General features: G+C 42.6%; 3 protein-coding genes across 3 annotated transcripts in view; 1 reads left to right on the plus strand and 2 right to left on the minus strand.

The window, feature by feature from the left end:
• Window positions 1–1505: 1505 nt before the first annotated feature.
• On the minus strand, window positions 1506–9001 carry acte1 (actin, epsilon 1). The gene is made up of 9 exons (XM_067234434.1): window positions 8925–9001; window positions 7404–7554; window positions 6797–6925; window positions 6375–6485; window positions 5902–5986; window positions 5425–5586; window positions 5006–5197; window positions 2675–2856; window positions 1506–1878 (listed from the first exon to the last, which is right to left on the minus strand). The coding sequence occupies exons 2-9, from the start codon at window positions 7530–7532 to the stop codon at window positions 1735–1737; spliced, it is 1134 nt and encodes a 377-aa protein (XP_067090535.1). The 5' UTR covers window positions 7533–7554; window positions 8925–9001; the 3' UTR covers window positions 1506–1734.
• Window positions 9002–15636: 6635 nt separating this feature from the next.
• On the minus strand, window positions 15637–17153 carry guca1g (guanylate cyclase activator 1g). Its single transcript, XM_067235117.1, has 4 exons — window positions 16956–17153; window positions 16664–16813; window positions 16493–16583; window positions 15637–15758 (listed from the first exon to the last, which is right to left on the minus strand). Exons 1-4 carry the CDS (start codon window positions 17151–17153, stop codon window positions 15637–15639), a joined length of 561 nt encoding a protein of 186 aa, XP_067091218.1.
• Window positions 17154–23764: 6611 nt separating this feature from the next.
• The window catches only part of zgc:101566 (Transmembrane protein 263-B-like), a 29018-nt gene continuing 28613 nt past the window's right edge, over window positions 23765–24169 (plus strand). Inside the window, exon 1 of the mRNA XM_067235169.1 lies at window positions 23765–23925. Within this exon, the coding sequence (XP_067091270.1) occupies window positions 23920–23925 (6 nt within the window). The 5' untranslated portion in view covers window positions 23765–23919. The remainder of the gene's footprint in view (window positions 23926–24169) is intronic.

Below are 24169 nucleotides of genomic sequence, written 5' to 3' on the forward strand. Positions count from 1 at the left end.
CTGCCTCTTTAAAAGCTCTATGTAGTCTTCAATGACAAGCACCAGGAATTATACTTGATGAGGAAATGTCTCACTTGATTTATCATCCTTTGTTTGGAGTGCAGTCAGTAGCAGTGTTTCTAACCCATGGAGGGGCTGTATCCAGAATTTACCTCTGGTCAAGGACCCTGGGGAGAAGTTGTCATCATCACATCTGCTCGCCCCTGGTCTGAACTCACTGTCCCCCTGTGATTGGTGGTGGAGCAGGAAGTGGGAAGGAAGCCAGGGGATGAGAGGCCATTACTCACTCTGGCCTCCCAGATGCTTCACCACCTTCATTTGTCTTTGACTCCACATCCTGTAACTGGCCCTGCACAGCTCAGCTGAGCATGCCTGAACTGGGTCAGACAGACAAGGCAGGCAGACCAGGCAGACCAGGCAGGCAGGCAGGCAGACCAGGCAGGCAGGCAGGCAGGCAATACAGTAGTTTACAGACAGGCAGTACTTAAACTATTTAGTACATTCAATATACAATATATTTAGGATTAATCCCTTAGGGGCAATTCCTGGAAGCAGGCATAGTAAATAACACAAATCAAAACCATTCGAAATGCAATTTCCCTATGAGCCCACTAGATTGATTGAATTCTTTCATTTTTAGGAAATGAAAACTTTTGAAAACTTAGTGAGATGCACATCACTCAGAGACAGACAGGAGCGGTTGCTCTGTAACATCTGGGCAGATGTTGTAGATAGCCCATTGCTGTTGAAGAACAACTTCACATCCCATTTTAACAATCAGGGGACGGTAAGACACAGTGGGGTCCTTGGGACAATGGCCCTGCCACACATCCATCCTCGCCAGATTATCATCAGATGAAGGGATATTGTCTGTTCCAGACAGGGCTAGCCTCTGCGCGAAACTGTAGTAGCAGGACACACACACACAGGACACACAAACACACGACACACATACACATACACACTCACGTACACTCACAAATACACACAGGCCAGAAGTGTATGGTTATGCTGTTCTAGTTTGTGTTGGCCTGTTTCATTGCTGCTGAGGGAGACACAAGACCCTGTGTTGTTCTGTGCATCTGACAATAAAAGACTTGAACTTGAACACAAGCCCTCTAGTCTGTGGATGTCTAGCAGACCTGACTCACCACTGGGTGCAGGGCTCAGAACAAACTGAGTCTCCCATCTCTGGTGACACTTTGAACACCTGCTACAGACTATATGGTGGTACCCATGCATCTTCAGGCACACAAGTGCAGATCATTTTAGAGAACACATTACCTCCATGAAAAGCCAAACGTCTGTCTCCAAGTGGAAAAAGATCTTAATTACAATGAGGGAGTTTCCATGTGGGGCACACATATATGAAGACTGTGGGAGTTACTACTGTGAGGGTTTTCTCTCAAACTTGCATGAGCTCTTTCAATGTAAACCACTGGATCTGTCTCACACACAGATCCAGAGAAAGTCAAAACCACCCAAAAAAACACACAACCCCAGAGTCAAAAGGCAGATGTCATTTATTTAGCAACATATCCAAACTAGAAAGTCTTTGAAGTGTTTGGGGACATTAGGATCGCACATGGGGCTCAGTGGTTTGGAGGAACAAGAAATAGGTAAGCCTAAGGGGAGCATGGTATTGGATGGGGTTGGGGGTTTAGAGGAAGACAGAGGGTAAGTAGAAAGAAAAGAAAGAGATTGGGTAAAGAGCAAAGGGAGGTGTGGGGGACTTTAGAAGCACTTTCGGTGGACGATTGAGGGTCCGGCCTCCTCGTACTCATCTTTGCTGATCCACATGGCCTGGAAGGTGGACAAAGAGGCAAGGATGGAGCCTCCGATCCAGACTGAGTACTTACGCTCAGGGGGGGCGATCATCTGGAGAGGGGAATAGGAAGAAGAGAGAGGGAGGAAAGGGGGAGAGGAGAGAGATACAGTCAGAGATATGACAGACTATGATGCGTTATCCACTGTATGTACCTGACCGTGGGCTACGCTGCTGTGGTGGTACTGTGTTCTTAGTTTCATGTTCCTGGTCCTGTTATTTTACAGCATGCATCAGGATGTGTAAGACTGTTTGTGGGACTCTGTGTGTGTGTTTTCGGTTGTGTATTGAATGATATAAGATTCCACTGTGGTAGAATGTGTTGTATTGGTAAAAGAAGGCAAGGCTCGAGGACTGTTCAGGTGGTGCATTCTGGAGGATAGATTTTTTTGTGGTGTGTTTGGGGGTGGGGTTTGAGAGCAATTCAGCTGCTGTATTGTGGGAAATTGATTTCAGTTTTTGTGCATTTGTGTAGCTGATAGTGGATATATTGGTTTGTGGTGTGGGTGAGGGTTGGGGGGGGGAGTGATGCAGTGTTAGGGACTCCTGTTTTGTGCTGTGTTTGATTAATGTGGTTTCTGAGACATTCAGTTTGGCCTAAGGGAGATCAGAAGGGGTCGGTATGTAGGAGACTAGTGTTTCTGAAATAGAAATATATATTTTGTAATTGTATCTATTCTATCCATTGTCAAATGTATGTGTGTATGTCTGTGGGTGACCGCATGTGTTTGGTGTGTGCATATATGTATGACTGTGAGCGACAAAGAGAGAGAAACAATGACATTATGTGTGTGCGTGAGACAGAAAGAGAGTTCTCATGATCTTTAGTGTGTATGTGTTGGTCCACACCTTGATTTTCATGGTGGATGGTGCAAGGGCTGTGATCTCCTTCTGCATGCGGTCACCGATACCAGGGTACATGGTGGTACCACCTGACAGGACGTTGTTGGCATACAGATCCTTACGGATGTCAATGTCACATTTCATGATGCCGTTGTAGGTGGTCTCATGGATGCCAGCAGACTCCATTCCTGAAGAGACAACAGTCATTAGACTCACATTGGAACCACGCAACATCTCTCTCATCACAGACGGAAGGTCAGGAACCCAACACTGGAACTGCTCAACACTTTCCTCAATACAGACAGGAAACAAAATGCATCATTACATACACTGTAAAAAAACAGGAACAATCTGGCAGCTGGGACGCCAGATTAAACCCATTAAATGACAGTAAAAAAATATTAACATGAATTAACCGTATTTTTTATTTTATTTTCCTGTACCAAATTTACAAGATATATCTGTAATATTACATTACAGGCTGTTCTTTGCCGGTAAATATGTAGGGGTCAGGTGGCTGAGTGGTTAGGGAATGGGGCTAGTAATCAGAAGGTTGCTGGTTCGATTCCTGCACATGTCAAAGACATTGTGTCCTTGGGCAAGGCACTTCACCCTACTTGCCTCGGTGAGAATGTCCCTGTACTTACTGTAAGTCGCTCTATTTTTTTACAGTGCACAATTATGTCCTGGTTCTCCACAACCCTGCGTGATGGAGCCTACAGTCTTTCCCATCCCCACATTTGCATTGACCTACATTCTAATTTAGATTCTCTCTGAACTGCACGTTTAAAGTTTCCACCATTTAGGCAGGGCCAGGGAGACTATTCAATATTCCGCTTTTGCACATTCGGTTGAAAAAGTACAGTTGAGTGAATGTTTCATGAGTTGATTGGAGGGTGGTCTTTAGGATATGAGAGTGCGCATCAGGAGCAGAGACGCTGTGAGAGAAGGGCTTGGACGGCTCGTGATAGATGGAATGAAGAAGTATCAGCAGCGCGGTGCTTTTATGAAAAACGACACCCTTCATAAATTATTTATGCGGTCGGACTGTGTGTGCTGCTGTCATTTCCAGAGATTAAAATAACACTGAGATCCCATCATAAATTCTGCCGCGCAAAACCTCCCAAATTGAATGTGATATAATCTAAAACGGTTCAATAGGCCATGCCGTTTGTTTGCCGTTACACGTTTGTTGCTGCTCATTTACAGTGAAGTGTAGAGAGAAGTGTATAATTAAACAGTTCTCTTCTCATTTTGGTGATAGGCTATGTGGCATCCTCACATATTTTAAACAGTTGCACCAAAACGACTGTTATGACTTAAATTAAAACTTCCCCTCAAGTTTTTTTTTCAAATTGCTTTTCATTAATATGGAACCCCCTTGGAAACAAGCTGATTCTAGTTGTCACTGGCAGTATATTCGATTGCTCTACAGGATTTATGATCATCACTTGATTGCCCTCTCGTGGTTAATTGCTTGAATAATCTATCAGTCCCACCACAATACTAGCTCAACAGCGCAAATACAGGGAAAACAAAACTGACTAGCATAAGTATTAGGTAACTGGTTGGTAGCTAGTGCTGGAGCTGGCTAACACAATTCTGTACTTTGGAGAACTGGATTATCTGCTACAGAAGACCACATCCGCAGGCATAATGTACCAGTATAAGGGAGTCAGATGGCTGAGTGGTTAGGGAATCGGGCTAGTAATCAGAAGGTTGCTAGTTCGATTCCCGGCTATGCCAACCAAATGATGTTGTATCCTCGGGCAAGGCACTTCACCCTACTTGCCTCGGGGAGAAAGTCCCTGTACTTACTGTAAATCGCTCTGGATAAGAGCGTCTGCTAAATGTAAATGTACCATTTTCCTCACCTGGAGAAGCCGGCTGTGCTCCGTTTTGCTCCTAGATTCAGACCTGACCCCCGGACCGGTAAGTAAGCTATACAGCTGAGGTAACTATTAGACTTCCGCTGTGTGGGAACTGCAGGAGCAAACCAGTCGAATGGCGTAAATTCAGGTTGTTGATATGACAGCTTGGAAAAAAAAGCTATGTTACCACCCTGGCCGTCTCCCAGAAGTTAACAACCTACTAAACGGGCATTTTTGATAGTGCAAAAAAATTGAGGGACGAATTACGGTGGGAAAATAATAATAATAATAAAAAAAGATCGGCCTATATGAGAGAGAATATAGGCCTTGCCAAATGCACACACAACCAATTAATTATGAACTTTACACACGATGAACTGTATGCAAATCCATTTTACATCAGTTCATTGCAATTACTACATTACTTGTCTCAGGGTATGGTATGGTGGTTGTGTTTGAGACTGACCGATGAAGGAAGGCTGGAAGAGGGTCTCGGGGCAACGGAACCTCTCGTTACCGATGGTGATGACTTGACCGTCGGGAAGCTCGTAGCTCTTCTCCAGGGAGGATGAGGAGGCGGCGGTGGCCATCTCATTCTCAAAGTCCAGAGCCACGTAGCACAGCTTCTCCTTGATGTCACGCACGATCTCACGCTCGGCTGTAGGGTGGACACAAGCAAATATGAAAACGTTTCCATCACTCAATGAATGTATGCTGTTACACTACGTGGCCAACCGAGGGCGCTGTTAGTACATGCAATAATCATAGGACTATGGTGAATCAAATGAAACTACAACTACCCAACTTTAAAGCCTTTTAAACAACACTGTTAAACTAAATTATGAAAAATGAATTATTGACATTTGTTTTTAGATTTTTGTATACCAGTGGTGACGAAGGAGTATCCTCTCTCAGTGAGAATCTTCATGAGGTAGTCAGTCAGGTCTCTGCCAGCCAAGTCCAGTCTCATGATGGCGTGGGGCAGGGCATAGCCCTCGTACACTGGCACGTTGTGGGTCACACCATCACCAGCATCCAGCACAATACCTGGCAGCAGTCATAGCATCCACAGGTCAGAGTCTCTGAGACGTTGAAGTCAATCTAATCTGAGTGGTGAGGCAGCAGCATGTGTAGATCCAAACACACATGCATACACACACATACTCACAAACACACCAACACACCCAAACACACACAGCAGTCTGTCTGAGAGCCCTTAAGGCTGACAGATGTTCACTTATTTGTAGATTATGTGCTGCGTCTGCTTGTTGGTTTAGGGCCCCAGATTTACAGGCAAATAAAGTGAATGTGTTGTAGCAGTGTGGTAGAGTGGCAGTGTAGCAGTCATGTCTGTGGGCTCACCAGTGGTACGACCAGAGGCGTAGAGGGACAGTACTGCCTGGATGGCCACGTACATGGCTGGAACGTTGAAGGTCTCAAACATGATCTGAAGAGGAAGGAGAGGAAAGTCATAACAGATTATTTGTCTGAAGAAAAGGCATCAAGAATGCACATGTGTTTTGACAGGTGTGTGTGTCTGTATGTGGTTAGTTTACATTTACATTTAGTCATTTAGCAGACGCTCTTATCCAGAGCGACTTACAGTAAGTACAGGGACATTCCCCCCGAAGCAACTAGGGTGAAGTGCCTTGCCCAAGGACACAACGTCAATTGACATGGCCGGGAATCGAACTGGCAACCTTCAGATTACTAGCCCGACTAGTTGTGTGGGGTTGTATCTGTGTGTGTGTGTGTGTGTGTGTGTGTGTGTGTGTGTGTGTGTGTGTGAATGGACAGGTGTGTATGTATGAATATGTGTGTGAGTGTGTGTGGACCTGGGTCATCTTCTCCCTGTTAGCCTTGGGGTTGAGGGGGGCCTCTGTGAGCAGGGTGGGGTGCTCCTCAGGGGCCACGCGGAGCTCGTTATAGAAGGTGTGGTGCCAGATCTACAGAGAGACAGGTGGTGGGGGTTAGACAGGTATGTTGACACAGAGACAGGTCTACTGACAGAGGTCAACTGACAAAGAGGTCAAAACAAACAGATAGATAGATAGATAGATAGATAGAGACAGACAGACAGACAGAAACAAACAGAAAGACAGGCAGGCAGGACAAACAAAAATATTCAAGCATCCTCATCTTTAATCTGTACAGATGAGGCTATATTTCTTATTGTTCATGAGACCAGATAACCCTTCCATCAGAACTGCTTGTCTCCTTGCAGTCCTCAGGTCTGTGGTCTATGCCCAAGCCTCACCTTCTCCATGTCGTCCCAGTTAGTGATGATGCCGTGCTCAATGGGGTACTTCAGAGTCAGGATACCTCTCTTGCTCTGGGCCTCGTCTCCTACGTAGCTGTCCTTCTGACCCATACCCACCATGACACCCTGGGGGAGGGGGGGGGGGTGCACAGAGGTGGTCAGGAACAGGGCCATCGTATAGAGGTTCAAGAAGAGGGATTTGCAAGGTCACCTGTTCACAAGGCCCGCCATAACTACTGACACCCCTGGTGACTCTAAAAATATACATATACCTCACACATACCTAACACATACCTCATACATACCTCTCAAAGCAGGTGTTCTATGCACCTATACTGTGCATTACAAGGATTAGCAAGCACATTCCCATAACGGCATTCTCACAGCACATAGCACAGGCATCCAAAATGACCTTTCAAGTGAAGTGTTGATGACTGTGACTTAGAAGAAGACAGAGATGACAGAAACATCTGTTTGTTTAGTGTGTGTTTGTGTGTGTAGACATTGTGTGTGTGTGTGTGTGGAGGTGTGGATTTTAAGTGTGTGTGTGTGTGTATGTGTGGATTTCAAGTGTGCAAATTATGTATGTGTGTGTGAGCATTACCTGGTGACGGGGACGGCCAACAATGGAAGGGAACACGGCTCTGGGGGCATCATCTCCGGCGAAGCCCGCCTTCACCAGGCCGGAGCCATTATCACACACCAAGGCTGTGGTCTCCTCCTCATCACACATGTCTGCTTAGCTAGCTGTTGACCTGTAGCATAACAACACACACCAGAGGAGTGTTCACACGGGGCGAAGTGTTGCACAGTGTTTCATGACATAATCTTTAACTATATCAGAAACAATTCTTCATCTGTAGACAAGCTTGAAGCATCTGTTGTACTGACATACATTTTCTTACAATGGTGTTAATCATGACAGGACACTCAGCTTCTGAACAGACCCTGGGATGTATTCAGAAGGCAGAAACTCACGGTTCACCTGATATAGAAACAGGCTGAATAGATCAGACATTACCCTGGCTCTGTGATGTGAAATAGGAGTATGTCTGGTCTAGGTCTTGTGTTTCTATCTGAATGGCCTGTGGAGTGCTACTGTTAGCCCCAGGTGTTGCTCATAACTCAGGGTGTCAGAGACATTGAGAACACCACGTGTCCTGTCTGGGAAACCTGACACTGCCCTGCACTCTCAGACACTTTGATCCCTCTTTTTGCTTGCTGTACGATGCTAAGTCACACTTGATAAGAGGTCAGACAAACATGTTTCAACAGTTAAGGTAGTCTTTATAATCCTTGTAGACAGTGGGCATTACCTAGAACAAAACACACCTTTATTGACTTTATTCATCACATAGATTGAAATGATTTACATATAGCCTACATTTTATACATTAAGGGGAGGCTTTTATCCAAATGACATTCAAATAGTTAATATAGAAAGTACAGCAGAAAATCAAAGTTCAAAAGTGTATAGTTCTTACTGTATGTCAGTGGTCAGAGTCAAGGAACGGTCTACCAGGCACAGTGCAAAGTAACCACATCTCAGGTATCAAGCATGGTGCAGCAATAATATCTCAACTACAGGCATATTATAATCTCAATTACAATATTTCATAGTACAGCAGCATGTATAGTGCAACATCAACCAGTGTTGTTTGAGAAACAATGTAAGATATATAGGTACAACAGGTTAACTGATGTTCTGATAAGACACGGCCTTGGTTCTAGTCCGACATGGGTCAGTTACTATTTGAATAAACGCCCAGAGTTTGGGTGCCCTTGATTTTTCTTTCTTGGTTTAATCAACCAATGGATCAGTCCTTTAGGAGCCAAATGTGAGACACATCAAATACACTGTATTAAACAAACACCTTTCAAGTGCCAGATCTGTATAACTGAGCCAGATGTGGTTGAAGTACATACAGATGTTCCTCAGCGCTAACTACAATACTGTTCGAACTGTGCACTTCTGGTCCTAATTATTATATTATTATACTGTCATATTATTGTCTGCTGAATGTACTATGTGCACTAGTTGTATGTAGCTTTGGATGAAAGCATCTGCTAAATTAATCAAATGGAAGTTTAAAAAATGCAGTAGCTGCATGATAATTAGACTTACCCTGAGGTTCCGGAGAGGTAATGAGGAAGGGAAGCTCCCTGGAGAGACAAAGACAGAGAACAAGAGAGTGGCTGGCTTCACCTGCTCTCTGTATTTAAATAGGGGGAGCAAGGACCCATGGCCTCACATACCTCCCCAAGCCAACTCCTTTTTAGGAGACATTGTCCCTCCTGACGGGCCAATGTGGTGCCTACAGGTAGGTTGTCCTCTGTGAGAATAAGGAGCCTGGATGCATGCCCGCTCAGCCTGTCCATCACGCACACTTAATTAAATATTAGAAGGAAATTCATAGCCGGAGGATCCACTTTGGAGTATTGATTTGGATAGGTGAAATGAATTGAATACCCACCTAGCAGTCAATTATAATAGAGTATTCAACTTAGTCATGGTGTGATAAGATCATTTATTGTTGTGGAGTGTAAAAGAAGGGTGAGTGTGTGTTCAGTGCTGGAGGTATGTTGGTTGGTGACTATAAATAAGCCGACTGAGGGTGCATCTGTCATAATGGAGCCGGGAACGTTTGTCAACCCTACCACATAACCTTCTCAACATACCATCAAAGGAAGTTTCGAGGCGTCCTGGGGTGTGGATAGGGACTGACATAAAGACATATAAAGACAAAGTCTATTCTGCCAATAGAAAGACAAGGCCCTCCTCGCTGCCCAGTGCCAACAGCAGGTCAGAGGAGACAAGTAAACTACGCCCCCCATTCGCTGTAATGCCCTGTCATTGGACCGTGGCCCAGTGTCTTTCTTCAGTTGGCACAAGACAGCAGCGCTGTGGCGGGCTATGTTCAGAAAGCTTGCTGATGGTAGTTAACCAGCCTGATAGGCCTGCTGATGCCACAGTTGTTAACTTGCCTGTTAGGCCTACTGATGCCACAGTAGTTAACCTGCCTGTTAAGCCCACTGAAAAGCTTTGATGGGACTGTCTGAACCAGAAGCTGTTTTTTCCCTCTTTACTGATAAAAATGTGCATGAGTGGTGAAGAGGGATGAGTGGTGAAGAGGGATGAGTGGTGAAGAGAATGAGTGGTGAAGAGGGATGACTGTTGAAGAGGATGAGTGGTGAAGAGGGATGACTGTTGAAGAGGATGAGTGGTGAGATAACCCACGAAGGACCATGCCTTCTCATTCTTGTTTCTTCCAAATCTATCAACTCAGCCCCTTTTACACAAGCCATTCAAGGTGGGAATGTGGCATCTTCATGCCATCTCGCAGTTCTGTATAAAAAGTTCAAACACAGAATGGGGGGTCATTGTTGTACCGGCATTAACCGGCAACCTTATGTGGGTTAGGGTTATGGTGAGGAATGTTGTGTATAGGTAAATCAAATATCAATATCTTTATGCACATTTTACTCCTGCTTTGTTTTAAACAGTTGTCATTCAGGTCCAGCCAGTAGTTTCTATTACTCAGTGTGAGTGCTCATCAGGGTTGTAGTAAACTAGGATGACATGCTATGTGTCATGAGGTGAGGGTGGAGGGTTAGCGTTAGGTTGGGGGTAGGGTTCTATAGAGGACAGAGGAAGCCCCCTGTCTGTTCTTAAAATTTATTTTTTTGCCCTATTATTACCCTTTTATTACCCCTAGTGTCAACAGTGGAGGTGTGGAGGTCATGAGTGCAACAGTGAAGACACCAGGGTACCTAGTTATTTCAGCACATGGGTGATCCTCTTATGTCCACCCTACTGCAGGCCGCTGGCCCTGGACCTTTATCAGCTGGACCACATCCAGGACTGGCACCCAACAACAACAGCACACAAACAAACACACACTGTTAAACCGATACATACAGAGTAGCACATGCACACACACACACACACAGACACAATACACTGTCAGATACCCACAACACAGATTCACATGCTTACACAGGCACACAAATACACAAACACAAAGACACAGAGGCCCACACACACCTACACACTCACATACACACATACATACATAGTCACAAACCCAGACAAACACACACACACACCGTTTCCCCTCCGCACCTCAACCACACCCCTGAGCCCCTCACAATTAAATAGGCATGACCATGGTGGCCCCTAATAATTAATGATAAATGAAACAAGAGCTGTGTATTGTTCCATTAAAGATCCACTTCCTGGAACCTTGGTTGCTATGCTGGTCATGTGACCAGCCTGCCTGTGTCAATGCCACCCCTTGTCATAGTGAGCATTCTTAGACACTGAAAATAGCACCAGCTTCCCCAGATCCTTGCTCAGATATATACACAGATGGTCTCTACTCTATGTGACACAGGACAGAAACCATTAGATCCTGACAGAGTGAAACCTTGAATTAAATACACAGGTTCAGTATGAGGGGGCAGCTTCACAAAATACAGCTCTGAGCTTTGGTACAGCATGTTTTTCATTCTAACTCCTCATTATTCTGTTGCTAGAATACATAAAAGAAGCACACCCTTTTAGGAACAGATCCCACTTATTTGTCTACCTAAATGAAATAATGAGATCATGTGTTTTTCCTGGCTTCAGAATGGCGAGACTGCAGGGATATCTTGGGGTTGGTATGGCCTTCTGAATCTGTCACAGCAGGAATGGTCAGAATGCTGCAGTACAACAGACAGTTATACCTCCACAATGTCACAGAGACCCTGTTTGTCAATCAACATGGCATCTGTCACTGAGCAATGTGGTTTAAATACATACCTCCACTGGAAGGTGTATATAAAAAGTGCCTTTTGAAATGTTTGACCTTTTTCTCAATTGTACTCAAACATACATTTGAAACTACAAAGTTGAAAATGAATCAATCTGTATCTGACATCAATTTATCTAATTTATTTAAATAGATTCAGTGTATCTCACAGTGCTGTTGTTGGGGCATGTATAGCTCTTGTTATGTAACCACTATAGACAGAGATGGACAGAGAACCCCCGAGGACGCCTCTTATTGGCTAAGAAGCCCCCTATGTCTCTTATTGGCTAAGCCCCGAAGTTGGGTGACCTCTGACCTCTACCCCTCAGTCAGACCAGGAACTACCTATGGAAAGGTAACAATGTTGTGAAAACTGTTTCGATAAGTAAATTGTCATATGATATATAGTAGATCATAGTTTTTTTTGCAATTCCAAAAAAACAAAACCAATACGTTCATTAAACGTGCCTGTGTCAGCAGTAGTCATATTAATCCTTTGTACACACTATTTACCACCCCATATAGTCTGCTAACTAAAAAGGGGCCTGCTCTTAATGCTGCTTAATGTCAAAGATCACACAGGTACAATCCCATTATGTGATTATCCAGAGGGCTCAACACACACAAGCCAGGGCTGGACCTAAAAATACTTTTCACCACACGTCCCCCAGGAGTATGTCACTACGGAGCACATAGTAAGAATTTCATAATTTGTACTGTACATTCCCAATGAAGTAGAATACAGTACTAACAATGTCACTGTCCTGGCGTGGCAGGTATTGCTGGAAGATAGATCCAAACAACTCTGACAGATCCGACATAGATAGATCCAACACAATCTACCGTAGCCTATTTCTTCGATTAAACGCTTCCCTCAAGTAAACGCTGCCCTCGAATAAACGGTGCACCAAAAATGAACATTGGGTAATAAACACCGCCCTCGAATAAACGCTGAACCAAAAAAATCAGAAAATTGTTATTTAATTGGTTAAATTAAACACAGTATTTATTACACAAGTAAATCACAAGTGTACAATATAGCGAAGTAGCTGACTTTGCCACTCGCGAATTCCCCTTTCATCAACCCCAAGTTAGCGTGCTACAGATCTGTTGCTGCTGGTTAGTGCTTTCTAAACATGCTGCAAATAGGAAACGGGCTGCAAATATAGAAAACACGCTGCAAAAAGGAAAGCACATAAACACCGAAAACAAATGCAATAAAAAAAACATGTATTTGGTTGTGTTGTGTGTATTTGCAGCGCGTTTCTATATTTGAAGCGCGTTTATGTATTTGGTTGTATTGTGTGTATTTGCAGCGCGTTTGCTGAATGCTGCCCATGTGTTGTCAAATGAATGAAGATGTTTTCTTAATTTTATTGTGTTTTTTCTATTTGCATGTGTTTTCTTAAGTTGCAGGGCGTTTGCACGTCGGCCACCGTATGCTTCAAATTTCTACACAATGTAGACACACGCGTGGCTTCAATTTTAACTAGGCTTTGTGTTTGACCTCCTTGTCTATTCTTTGTTTGTCTGACTCTCTTACAAATTAAACGCCGCCCTCGAATACACGCCGCCCTCGAATAAACGCCGCAACAAAAATTAACATTGTGTAATAAACGCTACGCCGTTTAATCAAAGAAATACGGTAGTTTTCACTTTTCCAAGAACACTGTGGGAAAATAAATGTATACATGAGCACATTTTTATATTAGGTCTTCAAATTGTGGATCAGTGTAAATCTGACATTTAGTTTCTGATGGCAGGGACACTAGTAGCCTGACGTTGTCATACTCATAATTCTAGTCAGAATATGAGTCTGATACTGCTCCGTTGGGCTGTGAGTATGGGGTGTGTTTCAACCGAACCCGGAAAATTCACTCAATTTGATAGACCTACAACCAATCGGAGCAACGTAGTATGTTGTTTGTTGAAAACGAATTCAACCCAAGCGCTCTTTGGTGATGTGGTTGATTACGTTACTGTTGATCATCTGTCCACCATCGTATAAAGCCTGCCCTGACAATTTGATTGGTCCGAACAGCTCTTGTTCGGACATAGTTTTTCCCCAACCGAGGGACCCCAGACCTAGCCTGGTCCTAACCAGACCCTCCTACATTTCTTTTGTACAGAGGGTCTGGGATTGCTCCATTGACAAGCGTTAACTTCCTTGAAGGCGGGTACTCTGTTGAAGTTTAAAACTATTGGATCTGCCCAGAGCCACTCTGATCTGCCATAACCAATCGCTAGTGTTCGCCTTAGTACAGAAGCAAAATCCAAATTGAGCGGAAGTACGTAGGAGGGCAGAGCCAGGCTACCCCAGACCCAACTTCCCGAACAAATTTTTTTGTGGGCGGGCTAAGTTTGGCTGGCACCCAGGCTAGGACACTAGTGTTTTGAACTGTTAATCAATTCAAGAAATGTTCTTCTCGCTTTCAAACTTTACTAGACAGAAATAGTATGAAACTGCTTAGAAATAGTCAGGTTTAATATTCACACATGGTGGATAGCAGTTTGTTGATAGAGCATTTGTATCCAATCTTCTGTCCAAAGATTTCAGTTTGTTTCTTCAACCCTCCTATCCACTCATCCTAACCAGATAAACAGTGCAAGTGAAACATGTGGTTAAATGAGGTATTACATTGAGGATATATTAGCATAAAACAGTGCATTTATTGACTAGTTATTGGTTGTGATAATTATATAGAGATATCCTATTGAAAAACTCATCTGAATGAAATGTTTTTCCTTTAAAAAGTTTAGCATTGGGCATTGGTAGGTCCTTAAACAGAACAAAAAGTTTGGAACGGAATTGATTAGGCACCGTATGATCCATATGTCGAGCTAGCAGCTCTGTTCCAGACTTGCTTACTTCTCAGAACACAGCTGACAACTCCTGCTAACAACGCAAGAGTTTCACAAGTCTACACAATGTCTGTAGACATTTCTGTCCTGTCATCCCAGAATCTATCCACAGCCACTTCAGAGGAAGTGAATTTCTCACTGGGCTAGGATATGGGTGTTGTTCAACTTTAATAAAGCGACCACTTAAACTTTCCAGTGTACTCTAATGCGCTGGTAAAGTGAGCATTTCAAGAGGCTTCAGTCATCAAGTTAGTAAAAATGCTATTGCTCATTAGATGTCACATCACAACGGAATGAAGCAAATTTAGGGATGAGATAGGTTACCATTGTTCCCACTGCTCCTGTTGCACCTTTCCTATTTAAGAAATGTCCTTTTAAGTTATTGGTTACTGAATTTGTTTTTACTGTAAATTTCAAATGAACTAAATTAGGTGCATCAAGCACGAAATTTCAAGCTCCAAATGTTTATGGAAAAAATATGAATATAGTGATTTGCCATTTCTTGCTAAACAATGGAGAACTTGAATGTGAATATTTAAATGAAATATGTGCAACATGCCAAATGTACCTTGTTTGATTTCAAAAGTTGATGACAAAGTGACAATGAGATGTGAGAATAATGATCAATGTTTTCACTTCACAACAAGCTAGATCACTGTGTGACTGTTACACAGCATAATTTAGTTACACACTGAAGGTCATCAATGTATATTCAGCACCATCAATCGCCCATTTCTGAGTAGTTGATGCTGATGTTCAGTGTACAGTAGTTCACCTGCTACAGCAGGTAGGCAGGGTTTACATGCCTGGTATACCGAAGCCTTATCTGTGTGATCTATAAACATGGCTGCGGCCAGTCTTCACCCTGAGCGTACGTCCTTAGCTGAACCACAACGTCTTTCTGTCAGGCAGCAAGTCTTGTTCTTGTGTAATATATTGGATTAAAGCCAAACCAAAGATTTAGCTCCGCTTTTCCTTGACTGGGAGCCATGTTGGAATGACTGTGACATCAGCTTTTCAGAACTTATGATGAGAACACCATTGGTACAGAACAGGTCAACCAGCACGTGTAAAATTGTGATGTGTTGAAGAAAGACTTGGATGCGGCAGAAATCTCCACCCAGCATTGTTCTTCAGTGTTCTCTAGTTCTACCAGTCTGTCTAGTTATGGCACAGGGAACCTCATAATGTCCTTCTCCAGTGTTCTTTGAACCATCCACTGGCATTCACGTCCAGTTTGAGGATATTCATGATCCACTCATTTCTCTGAGCTCCCTCCATGAACTCTGACAGAGAGATCTGACCTGATGAAAGAGGAGCAATCTCAACATCTACATCAACATCTACATCAACATATATATCTACATCAACATCTACATGAACTGGAGTTGAATATAACTAAAGAGAGAAAAATAATTGTTTGAGAGCCAGTCACCCTTTTCCAGTCTCTAGCTAACATCCCATCATCCTAAACTACACAGGGGTGGAGTTTAAGACCATGCAGCTCCATAGAAAGACCATGATCTGTTCCTGTATTTAGCCCTCCTTTAAACCGTGGAACAAATTACCTTTGCACCAAGCAGACCTCAATTTAATGTCTAAGCTTGAATAGTTCTTGTTTTCTAATATAATAGACTGCTTAGACCTAGGGCAGAATGTTTCACCTGTGTTTACCTACAATAAGCTGTCATACTTTTATATGCCAATACATATGTTTATTTAAATATAGGGCCTACTGTATGCTGTTTGTGTCATAAGAATGTAGTCAGGAGGCTTTTCCTTATGTACTCAGTTATATACTCTGTAAACTATCGCCCAAATATCACTCATCAACACAACTTTGTTTTTTTGGTTGGATAGTCCATCTGTGGACAATCTGTAGATTCTATATAGGCCTAGATGTTCTACAAACTAACCCTAACACTGTCCAGATAGTGTTACCTGGATTTGTATGTGTAGTAATAGCCTCAGTAATAAGTAATGTCATTATGAATAAGTAATATACTGATGAATGTAAGTAAACCACCAGAACATTTACCATCTTGGTTTTCATCCACAAGTTCAAAGAGTTTGTCGCAAACTTCGTTTGGTGTCATACCAGTGTTGTTCTGGTTTATTTTATAAATGATCTGGAAAGACATAAAGTAAAACACATTATCACAGTAGACTAACACTCCCAATGACATTTACAACTTTTTTTGCTCTGTACCTTGACGATGTGCTTGACCTCTTGTCGGTCCAGTTTGCCATTGCCATCCCTGTCATAGACTTTAAAAGACCACTTTAATCTATCCTCGAGTTTCCCCCGTAGCACAAGGTGAACTGCTGCCACAAACTCCATAAAATCGATCACATTATCCTGAAAACAAAGAGGTATTGTATTATCAAGCAGTAGCCTGCCCATGTAGGTACTCAATTGATTTTGCGATGTTTTAGGATATGCTGATAGATATGCCAAAACTGAAATCAGATTAAAAATACGCTTTTTCGCGTAGGCCTACCCTGTTTGTATCAAAAGACCGGAATATCAATTCCATGTATAAACTCTCCTCCACTGACGAACTTGGGACTCCAAAAAGACTCCTGAATTCATGCAGGTGTAGAGCTCCACTCGGGCATTTATTCATGAAAGCTGTATAAAGACCCTGTATCTCTGCCAGTTCAACCTCTTCATCCGCCGTGCTTTGATTTTGTCCCATGGTAGCATCCGAATTTCAGAGCTAGAAATTACTGCAATTTTTTACGATAAGAATCGGGGCAGTATCCAGTTTGCATTGGCACCGTATTGCAGCACCATCTCACCTTTCACACAATACTGAACTAACCTAATCCGCTTGAGTTAAACTCCAGGTGAATTAGCTAATTTGTCAAGGACCGAGACGTTATTTATAGACATCTTCAATTTAAAACTCGTCCTTAAAAAACCTCAAGCTCACAGAATCCAAGAAAACCTTTGGGCACCTTTGAAGACAACACTAGGCTAAACGAAAAATTATACTTAGCCTAATTAATATTTTAATTCGGATTAATTGGATTTGGTTACATATAGGCTACATAGGATTAGTTATATGGTTATAGAATATCACAGTTTTTATTCTAAATATGATAACATGTACTTATATGATAGCCTTTATTTTTCATTAACATAGGCTAATTAAACACGTTAAAAGTTAAGAGAGAAATAAAGAAAGTAAAAGAGAGATGGAGAGACTTCGAGAGAGATAGAGAAAGAAAGAGAAAGTGAGACAGATATCCATATCCTTGTGAGTTGAGGACCATTAGTGTCCTAGTTCATTATCCTGTTAAATAATTGGCATCTTTCAGCTACTCTTGCTGCCAACACTGCGATGTCATACTGTGCCCAGGCCGAGGCAGAGGGGGTTAAAGCGCAGGAGTTTAAAGGTGACTTTGTTGTTCGTTTCTTTAAAGCGTTAATTTTTCTAGATCAAAGCATAGCTGATCAGTTCGGAAACATACGTTTCTAAGGTTATTAAGGTTATTGTCTAAAGAATGTATAATACATTACAACACATATTCTAGAACTGTAATCACCAGCTGCATATCAGGCACGGCACTAACTATGATCCCAGTTATTAATATGTGTGGCATTTTAATCACTGAATGCATCACAGGCACTGTGCACGAGTGAATATAACAACAGGATTTATGAAGGAGGCATGTCTTAAAGTTATGTATTGTGCTTATTAAAGTTATGCATTGTGCTTATTAAAGTTATGAAACTTAGAAGTGTGCTCAAGCTTAAACATTGGGTCTCACACTGAGTGTGGGAAGCAGGCTGTTCTTTGTGTCTCTATCTTTTCATTTTCAGAAACAACCTTGAATCTGGGTGGAGATGGCACCCGAGCAGGTGGGACGCGGAGGCAAGAACAACTCCCTGATGCACGAGAGAACAAGCTCAACCTTCTTTTCATCTTTCTGTTTTAATTGCACTGTATATTATATGCTGGGGCATGGAAAGATAGCCAGTTGGACTTCGTGAACCAACCCAAACTCTGTTGCGGGTAGGGAAACGTAGACAACCCCAGAGCTCTGTACTTGTTGATTTCCAACTGCTGCATTAAAGCTGATATTATCGGACCTCTGCGACTCCAGACCACTCTTTCTAGAACACATATTTGTGTCATAGAATACCATCATTACATATTGGAATAGACACAAAGAATTAGAATCCTTCAACTGGTGACCCCGACGCTGAAAAGAGGGAGTCCAGAGGGTTCCGGCCCGACCGACGGATCGGGGGAGAGACCCATACACCGGTGCGAGGAGACAGACGTAATCGTCAGAGGCCTCAACGTAAAAAAAAGTAAGCAGACACCTGTTAATTCAAAGTACTGCTATTCGGAACTGAGAACCAAATTTAGACGATTACTATGTTTCATCGTAATTCAAACCAACAGTGGTGGGAAATCAACCGTTTTTGTGTTTTGTCCTTGTCCAAGGGGAGGTTAGAGTCCTCTCCAGGGGTTAGAGTCCCTAAACTCGTGGTCTTGTCCAAGGGGAGGTTAGAGTCCTCTCCAGGGGTTAGAGTCCCTAAATTCGTTGTCCTTGTCCAAGGGGAGGTTAGAGTCCTCTCCAGGGGTTAGAGTCCCTAAACTTGTTGTCCTTGTCCAAGGGGAGGTTAGAGTCCTCTCCAGGGGTTAGAGTCCCTAAATTCGTTGTCTTGTCCAAGGGGAGGTTAGAGTCCTCTCCAGGGGTTAGAGTCCCTAAACTCGTTGTCTTGTCCAAGGGGAGGTTAGAGTCCTCTCCAGGGGTTAGAGTCCCTAAACTCGTTGTCCTTGTCCAAGGGGAGGTTAGAGTCCTCTCCAGGGGTTAGAGTCCCTAAACTCGTTGTCTTGTCCAAGGGGAGGTTAGAGTCCTCTCCAGGGGTTAGAGTCCCTAAACTCGTTGTCTTGTCCAAGGGGAGGTTAGAGTCCTCTCCAGGGGTTAGAGTCCCTAAATTCGTTGTCCTTGTCCAAGGGGAGGTTAGAGTCCTCTCCAGGGGTTAGAGTCCCTAAATTCGTTGTCCTTGTCCAAGGGGAGGTTAGAGTCCTCTCCAGGGGTTAGAGTCCCTAAATTCGTTGTCCTTGTCCAAGGGGAGGTTAGAGTCCTCTCCAGGGGTTAGAGTCCCTAAACTCGTTGTCTTGTCCAAGGGGAGGTTAGAGTCCTCTCCAGGGGTTAGAGTCCCTAAATTAGTTGTCTTGTCCAAGGGGAGGTTAGAGTCCTCTCCAGGGGTTAGAGTCCCTAAACTCGTTGTCTTGTCCAAGGGGAGGTTAGAGTCCTCTCCAGGGGTTAGAGTCCCTAAACTCGTTGTCCTTGTCCAAGGGGAGGTTAGAGTCCTCTCCAGGGGTTAGAGTCCCTAAATTCGTTGTCTTGTCCAAGGGGAGGTTAGAGTCCTCTCCAGGGGTTAGAGTCCCTAAACTTGTTGTCTTGTCCAAGGGGAGGTTAGAGTCCTCTCCAGGGGTTAGAGTCCCTAAACTCGTTGTCTTTGTCCAGAGGGAGGTTAGAGTCCTCTCCAAGGGTTAGAATCCCTGAACACTGTCTATTTGTGTGGAGTCAGATTGAGTTTAATAAAAATAGAGAGGAGTGTGGTGTGTTTTTTCCTTTGACCAAGAAGTTAAAGAAATCCCGAGGAGAGTTGGAGAAAGGTGGGGGCTAAAAGAGTCAGTTACGTCGAGATCTTACAAAGTTGATCCCAGAGGGTATACCCCTGGTTTATAAATTGGTTCTAATACAATTGGAAGAGTTATACTAGAGCAAAATTAAGTGAATAGACGGTAAACGCTAAACAGCTGTGTTGGTCAAAGAATGGTTTGAGGAAATGTATGTGAAAAATTATGAGGAAGCAATTGGAAAGTTACATAAAGGATTGGTTTAGAGAGGATCATGGAAGGTTATGAAATAAAACAAGAACGTTTTGTGGATGTGAAGAGATGATTGGTTTAAACACTGATGTTTTGAAGAGGAAACTATGAATATACTTTGAAGGTATATGGGATAACATTTTAAGTCAAAATAGTAAAATCTAGGGTTTTTAAGAGTTTTGATAAAGGTATTAGATATAATTTGGTTAAAATGAGAAATGAGAAAGAGAAAATAACTAAATGTACTTTTATTTGGAGTTTAATTGTAATTTGGTTTTAAGTTTTATTTGAGACAGTTAGGCTGTGATAATGTTGTATTATGAAGAGGGTTATTATAACATTCAGTTCTGAAATAATTTGGGAAGACTCATCAAGTCTGATAAATTGTGGTTATAATGGTTTGAGCTAATTGGCTCGTTTTGAACTGCAGCAAAACGAGTCATGAAGTTCTACCTATCTGACCTTTATAGAAAATATAGTTGGGAAAAATGTTTGGTTAATAGCTACATTAAGCACATTATTTGGTTTATATTTCATTTAAGAAGCATACGGATTCTGGTTTGGCATAATGAAAATTGCTTTGATCATATCTTTGATAAAAAGAGCTGTGATTTGGTAAAATAGAGAATCTAAAACAATATTGGTCTTAAACTTAACTGTTTTAAAAGACAGAAAAGGTTTTTTGGAGTGAAAGAAATTAGACTAACAGTTGATTTTCTAAAGAAGGGAACAAAGAAACAGATTGTCATTTCTAGGCATGACTAATAGGAGTTGACTATCAAATGATGATGTATGGTCTTATTAGATGCTGTTACATGTGTTTGCTCAACAATAAGAAAACTGAAGGGTCAATACAGCCTGGTAATTATAGATACAGTATGTTTACTATGTGAATTGAAGTCTTTCCCAGTCCTATACCAGATGCATAACACCATTTGAATTGATTTATTGGAGATCATATGTAATACCACAACTTAAACCTTTCACATAGCATGATGAAGAGGCGAATCAAATGGTTAACCAATTTTATAAAAAATGCTAACTAGAAAAGATGTCTTCTGCTAAATTCTGTTCCAGGTGAAGCAGTAAACCAAAGAGTGGAGGAGTCAAACGAGGAGATTGGGTATTGATTAAAGTTATCAATGAAAGGAGGGATCTTATGAAAACTTTAAAATATCCTGTCTAATTTCTGGTTTTTCTATTTGTTTCGAATTTATTTTATTTTATTACAATTCTAAAAGCTTGGCTGAAGTTGTATGTATGTGGTGAAGGGGGCCTGTGAGCATGTCCAGGTCTGCCGTGGATACATGGATGTCGAATGTCCACTCTGTGGAGTGACGGTGGGTTTTCCCCTATAACATCATTAGGGTTTTCCGACTGTGTCCAGTGTGTCCTCACCACTTGGCCATAACGCTGCATAGTCTCATCATTATTGTTGATTTGTATGCCAACATTGTGTAATCAGTAATGGGATATTTTTTAATTTGTGTTTGTTGTCACACCCTAAAAGGGTGTGAAAGGAGGGATTTATTTGAACTTTAAAGATATCCACTTTAAATCCTTAAATGGGTTCTTGATTTCAATATCTGTGTTTAATCATTGGTGTTCGACTGTTCGCATCTCATTTGACTCAGTTACTGCTTGATCATGGATCATGGGAGATAAGGTGATGCTGGGACTGTAACTCTTTTCTGCTTCAGGACGAGTCAGACCGGCGGGTCTGACTACCTAACCCCTGTTCTAAGGCCCCATTCCCCTGGAGACCCTGTCCCCCCCCCCTTCTCACTGAATGATCTACCCCTTCCCCTTGGAGACCCTGCCCCTATGCCCCATCAGACCTAGGAGTGGTCTGCCCCCCCCCTTCCCCTTGAAGACCCTGCCCCACCTGCCCCAATACATCATCCGATGTTCGGAGAAGCCTGTTGTAGATTTATGGACAGGACCATTCAAGGTCATCGAGAGAACCTTGCACGCCCTAAGGGTGCTGGGGAAAGGAAGTACGTGGTACCACTGGAGCATGTGTTGTGCTGCTCCAGAATCCAGTTGTACGTTGCAGGAGTTGGTGGAGAAGGGCCAGTGAACCTTTTGCTATTGCTACGAATGTGAGAGTCCGGAAAAGAGGGTTACGACTAGGCCAAGAGTGATACTGCTTGACCACACTAGAATTGTACTGGACTAAGAAGGTTTCCGCTATTTTACTTAAGAGTGTGCTATATCAATATCAACATGACTGTATCAGGTCCCTGTGTAACAGGATCATTGTCTCGGCTGAGGATAACCCGACGAAGGGGTTCCAAATGCCGTTGCTGGGGCTGGCTGACCAGGACGAGGAGGCGGTGGTTGGTCCGGGCTATGTTGATTGATCTCTGGTGTTTTCAGAGATCAAAAGAGGGATTAAAGAATGTATAATACATTACAACACATATTCTAGAACTGTAATCACCAGCTGCATATCAGACACGGCACTAACTATGATCCCAGTTATTAATATGTGTGGCATTTTAATCACTGAATGCATCACGGGCACTGTGCACGAGTGAATATAACAACAGGATTTATGAAGGAGGCATGTCTTAAAGTTATGTATTGTGCTTATTAAAGTTATGCATTGTGCTTATTAAAGTTATGAAACTTAGAAGTGTGCTTAGGCTTAAACATTGGGTCTCACACTGAGTGTGGGAAGCAGGCTGTTCTTTGTGTCTCTATCTTTTCATTTTCAGAAACAACCTTGAATCTGGGTGGAGATGGCACCCGAGCAGGTGGGACGCGGAGGCAAGAACAACTCCCTGATGCACGAGAGAACAAGCTCAACCCTCTTTTCATCTTTCTGTTTTAATTACACTGTATATTATATGCTGGGGCAGGGAAAGATAGCCAGTTGGACTTCGTGAACCAACCCAAACTCTGTTGCGGGTAGGAAAACGTAGACAACCCCAGAGCTCTGTACTTGTTGATTTCCAACTGCTGCATTAAAGCTGATATTATCGGACCTCTGCGACTCCAGACCACTCTTTCTAGAACACATATTTGTGTCATAGAATACCATCATTACATATTGGAATAGACACAAAGAATTAGAATCCTTCATGTCTCACTAGGGGAAACATTTACTGCATCAGGGTAACAGAAAATAAAACAATAGTAACGACAGTTTTCTCGTTTCTACCAGACAGACTTTAAAACTCTCCATAAAAGCGCATTCCCAGTAATAAGCACGTAGCTACACACTGAGATAAAACCGAAACGTTTAAGTAACATTCACCTGATTAAATAGATCATGTTAAATAGCTGATGTCTAAAAATCTCCATAGTTGGATATATCAGATTGACTTTGATGACTCGGAATGGGGCTACCCCCTTGTGGCCAAGATTAATAACTGCAAACAATGGTGGTTTTCAACAAACAAAACATCCTAAACGTCATTTCCGCTTACATTTTGACAGCAAAACACTGCAAAATACGTCCAATACAAGACATATTCAGTGTTATGTGGTATTTTTACCAGCTTCTGCTTACACATTCAAAGTTTTGTAGCATCGTGGACGTGTGGAACGTATTTTTGAATTTAGGAATAGAGAACGCAGCAATTTTAGGGCTTAGACGATGAAGGTGAGTTGGGGGGTCGGTAATGGATCGTGTTTTGTGTTTTTCGCTGTCTGACGCGTTAGCTAGCTAGTTAGTACTAGTCTGTTGTCACTGACTTGGAAAGTATCGGCCTCTATTTTGTGGAATCTTAATTCAAGATACGTTTTTAGACTGTGAATGCACTGGTGTCATCATCATCACAACATTTGCTCCGAGTTACTCATCATTTATCAATTTACGACGAGCTAACTCTGATCTTTCCTTCCAC

Source organism: Osmerus mordax, chromosome 4 (genome assembly GCF_038355195.1).
Source record: "Osmerus mordax isolate fOsmMor3 chromosome 4, fOsmMor3.pri, whole genome shotgun sequence".
In the NCBI taxonomy this organism is placed as follows: domain Eukaryota; kingdom Metazoa; phylum Chordata; class Actinopteri; order Osmeriformes; family Osmeridae; genus Osmerus; species Osmerus mordax.

Coding starts and splice junctions, on each gene's coding strand:
- acte1 (XM_067234434.1), bottom strand. CDS start 7,532: ATGTGTGATGAGGAGGAGACCACAGCCTTGGTGTGTGATAATGGCTCC. Junction 6,926..7,403: donor TTGGCCGTCCCCGTCACCAG/GTAATGCTCACA, acceptor CCCCTCCCCCAG/GGTGTCATGGTGGGTATGGG. Junction 5,587..5,901: donor CGCCTCTGGTCGTACCACTG/GTGAGCCCACAG, acceptor GACTGCTGCCAG/GTATTGTGCTGGATGCTGGT.
- guca1g (XM_067235117.1), bottom strand. CDS start 17,153: ATGGGACAAAATCAAAGCACGGCGGATGAAGAGGTTGAACTGGCAGAG. Junction 16,814..16,955: donor GGTCTTTTGATACAAACAGG/GTAGGCCTACGC, acceptor CTTTGTTTTCAG/GATAATGTGATCGATTTTAT. Junction 16,584..16,663: donor AGGTCAAGCACATCGTCAAG/GTACAGAGCAAA, acceptor ATGTCTTTCCAG/ATCATTTATAAAATAAACCA.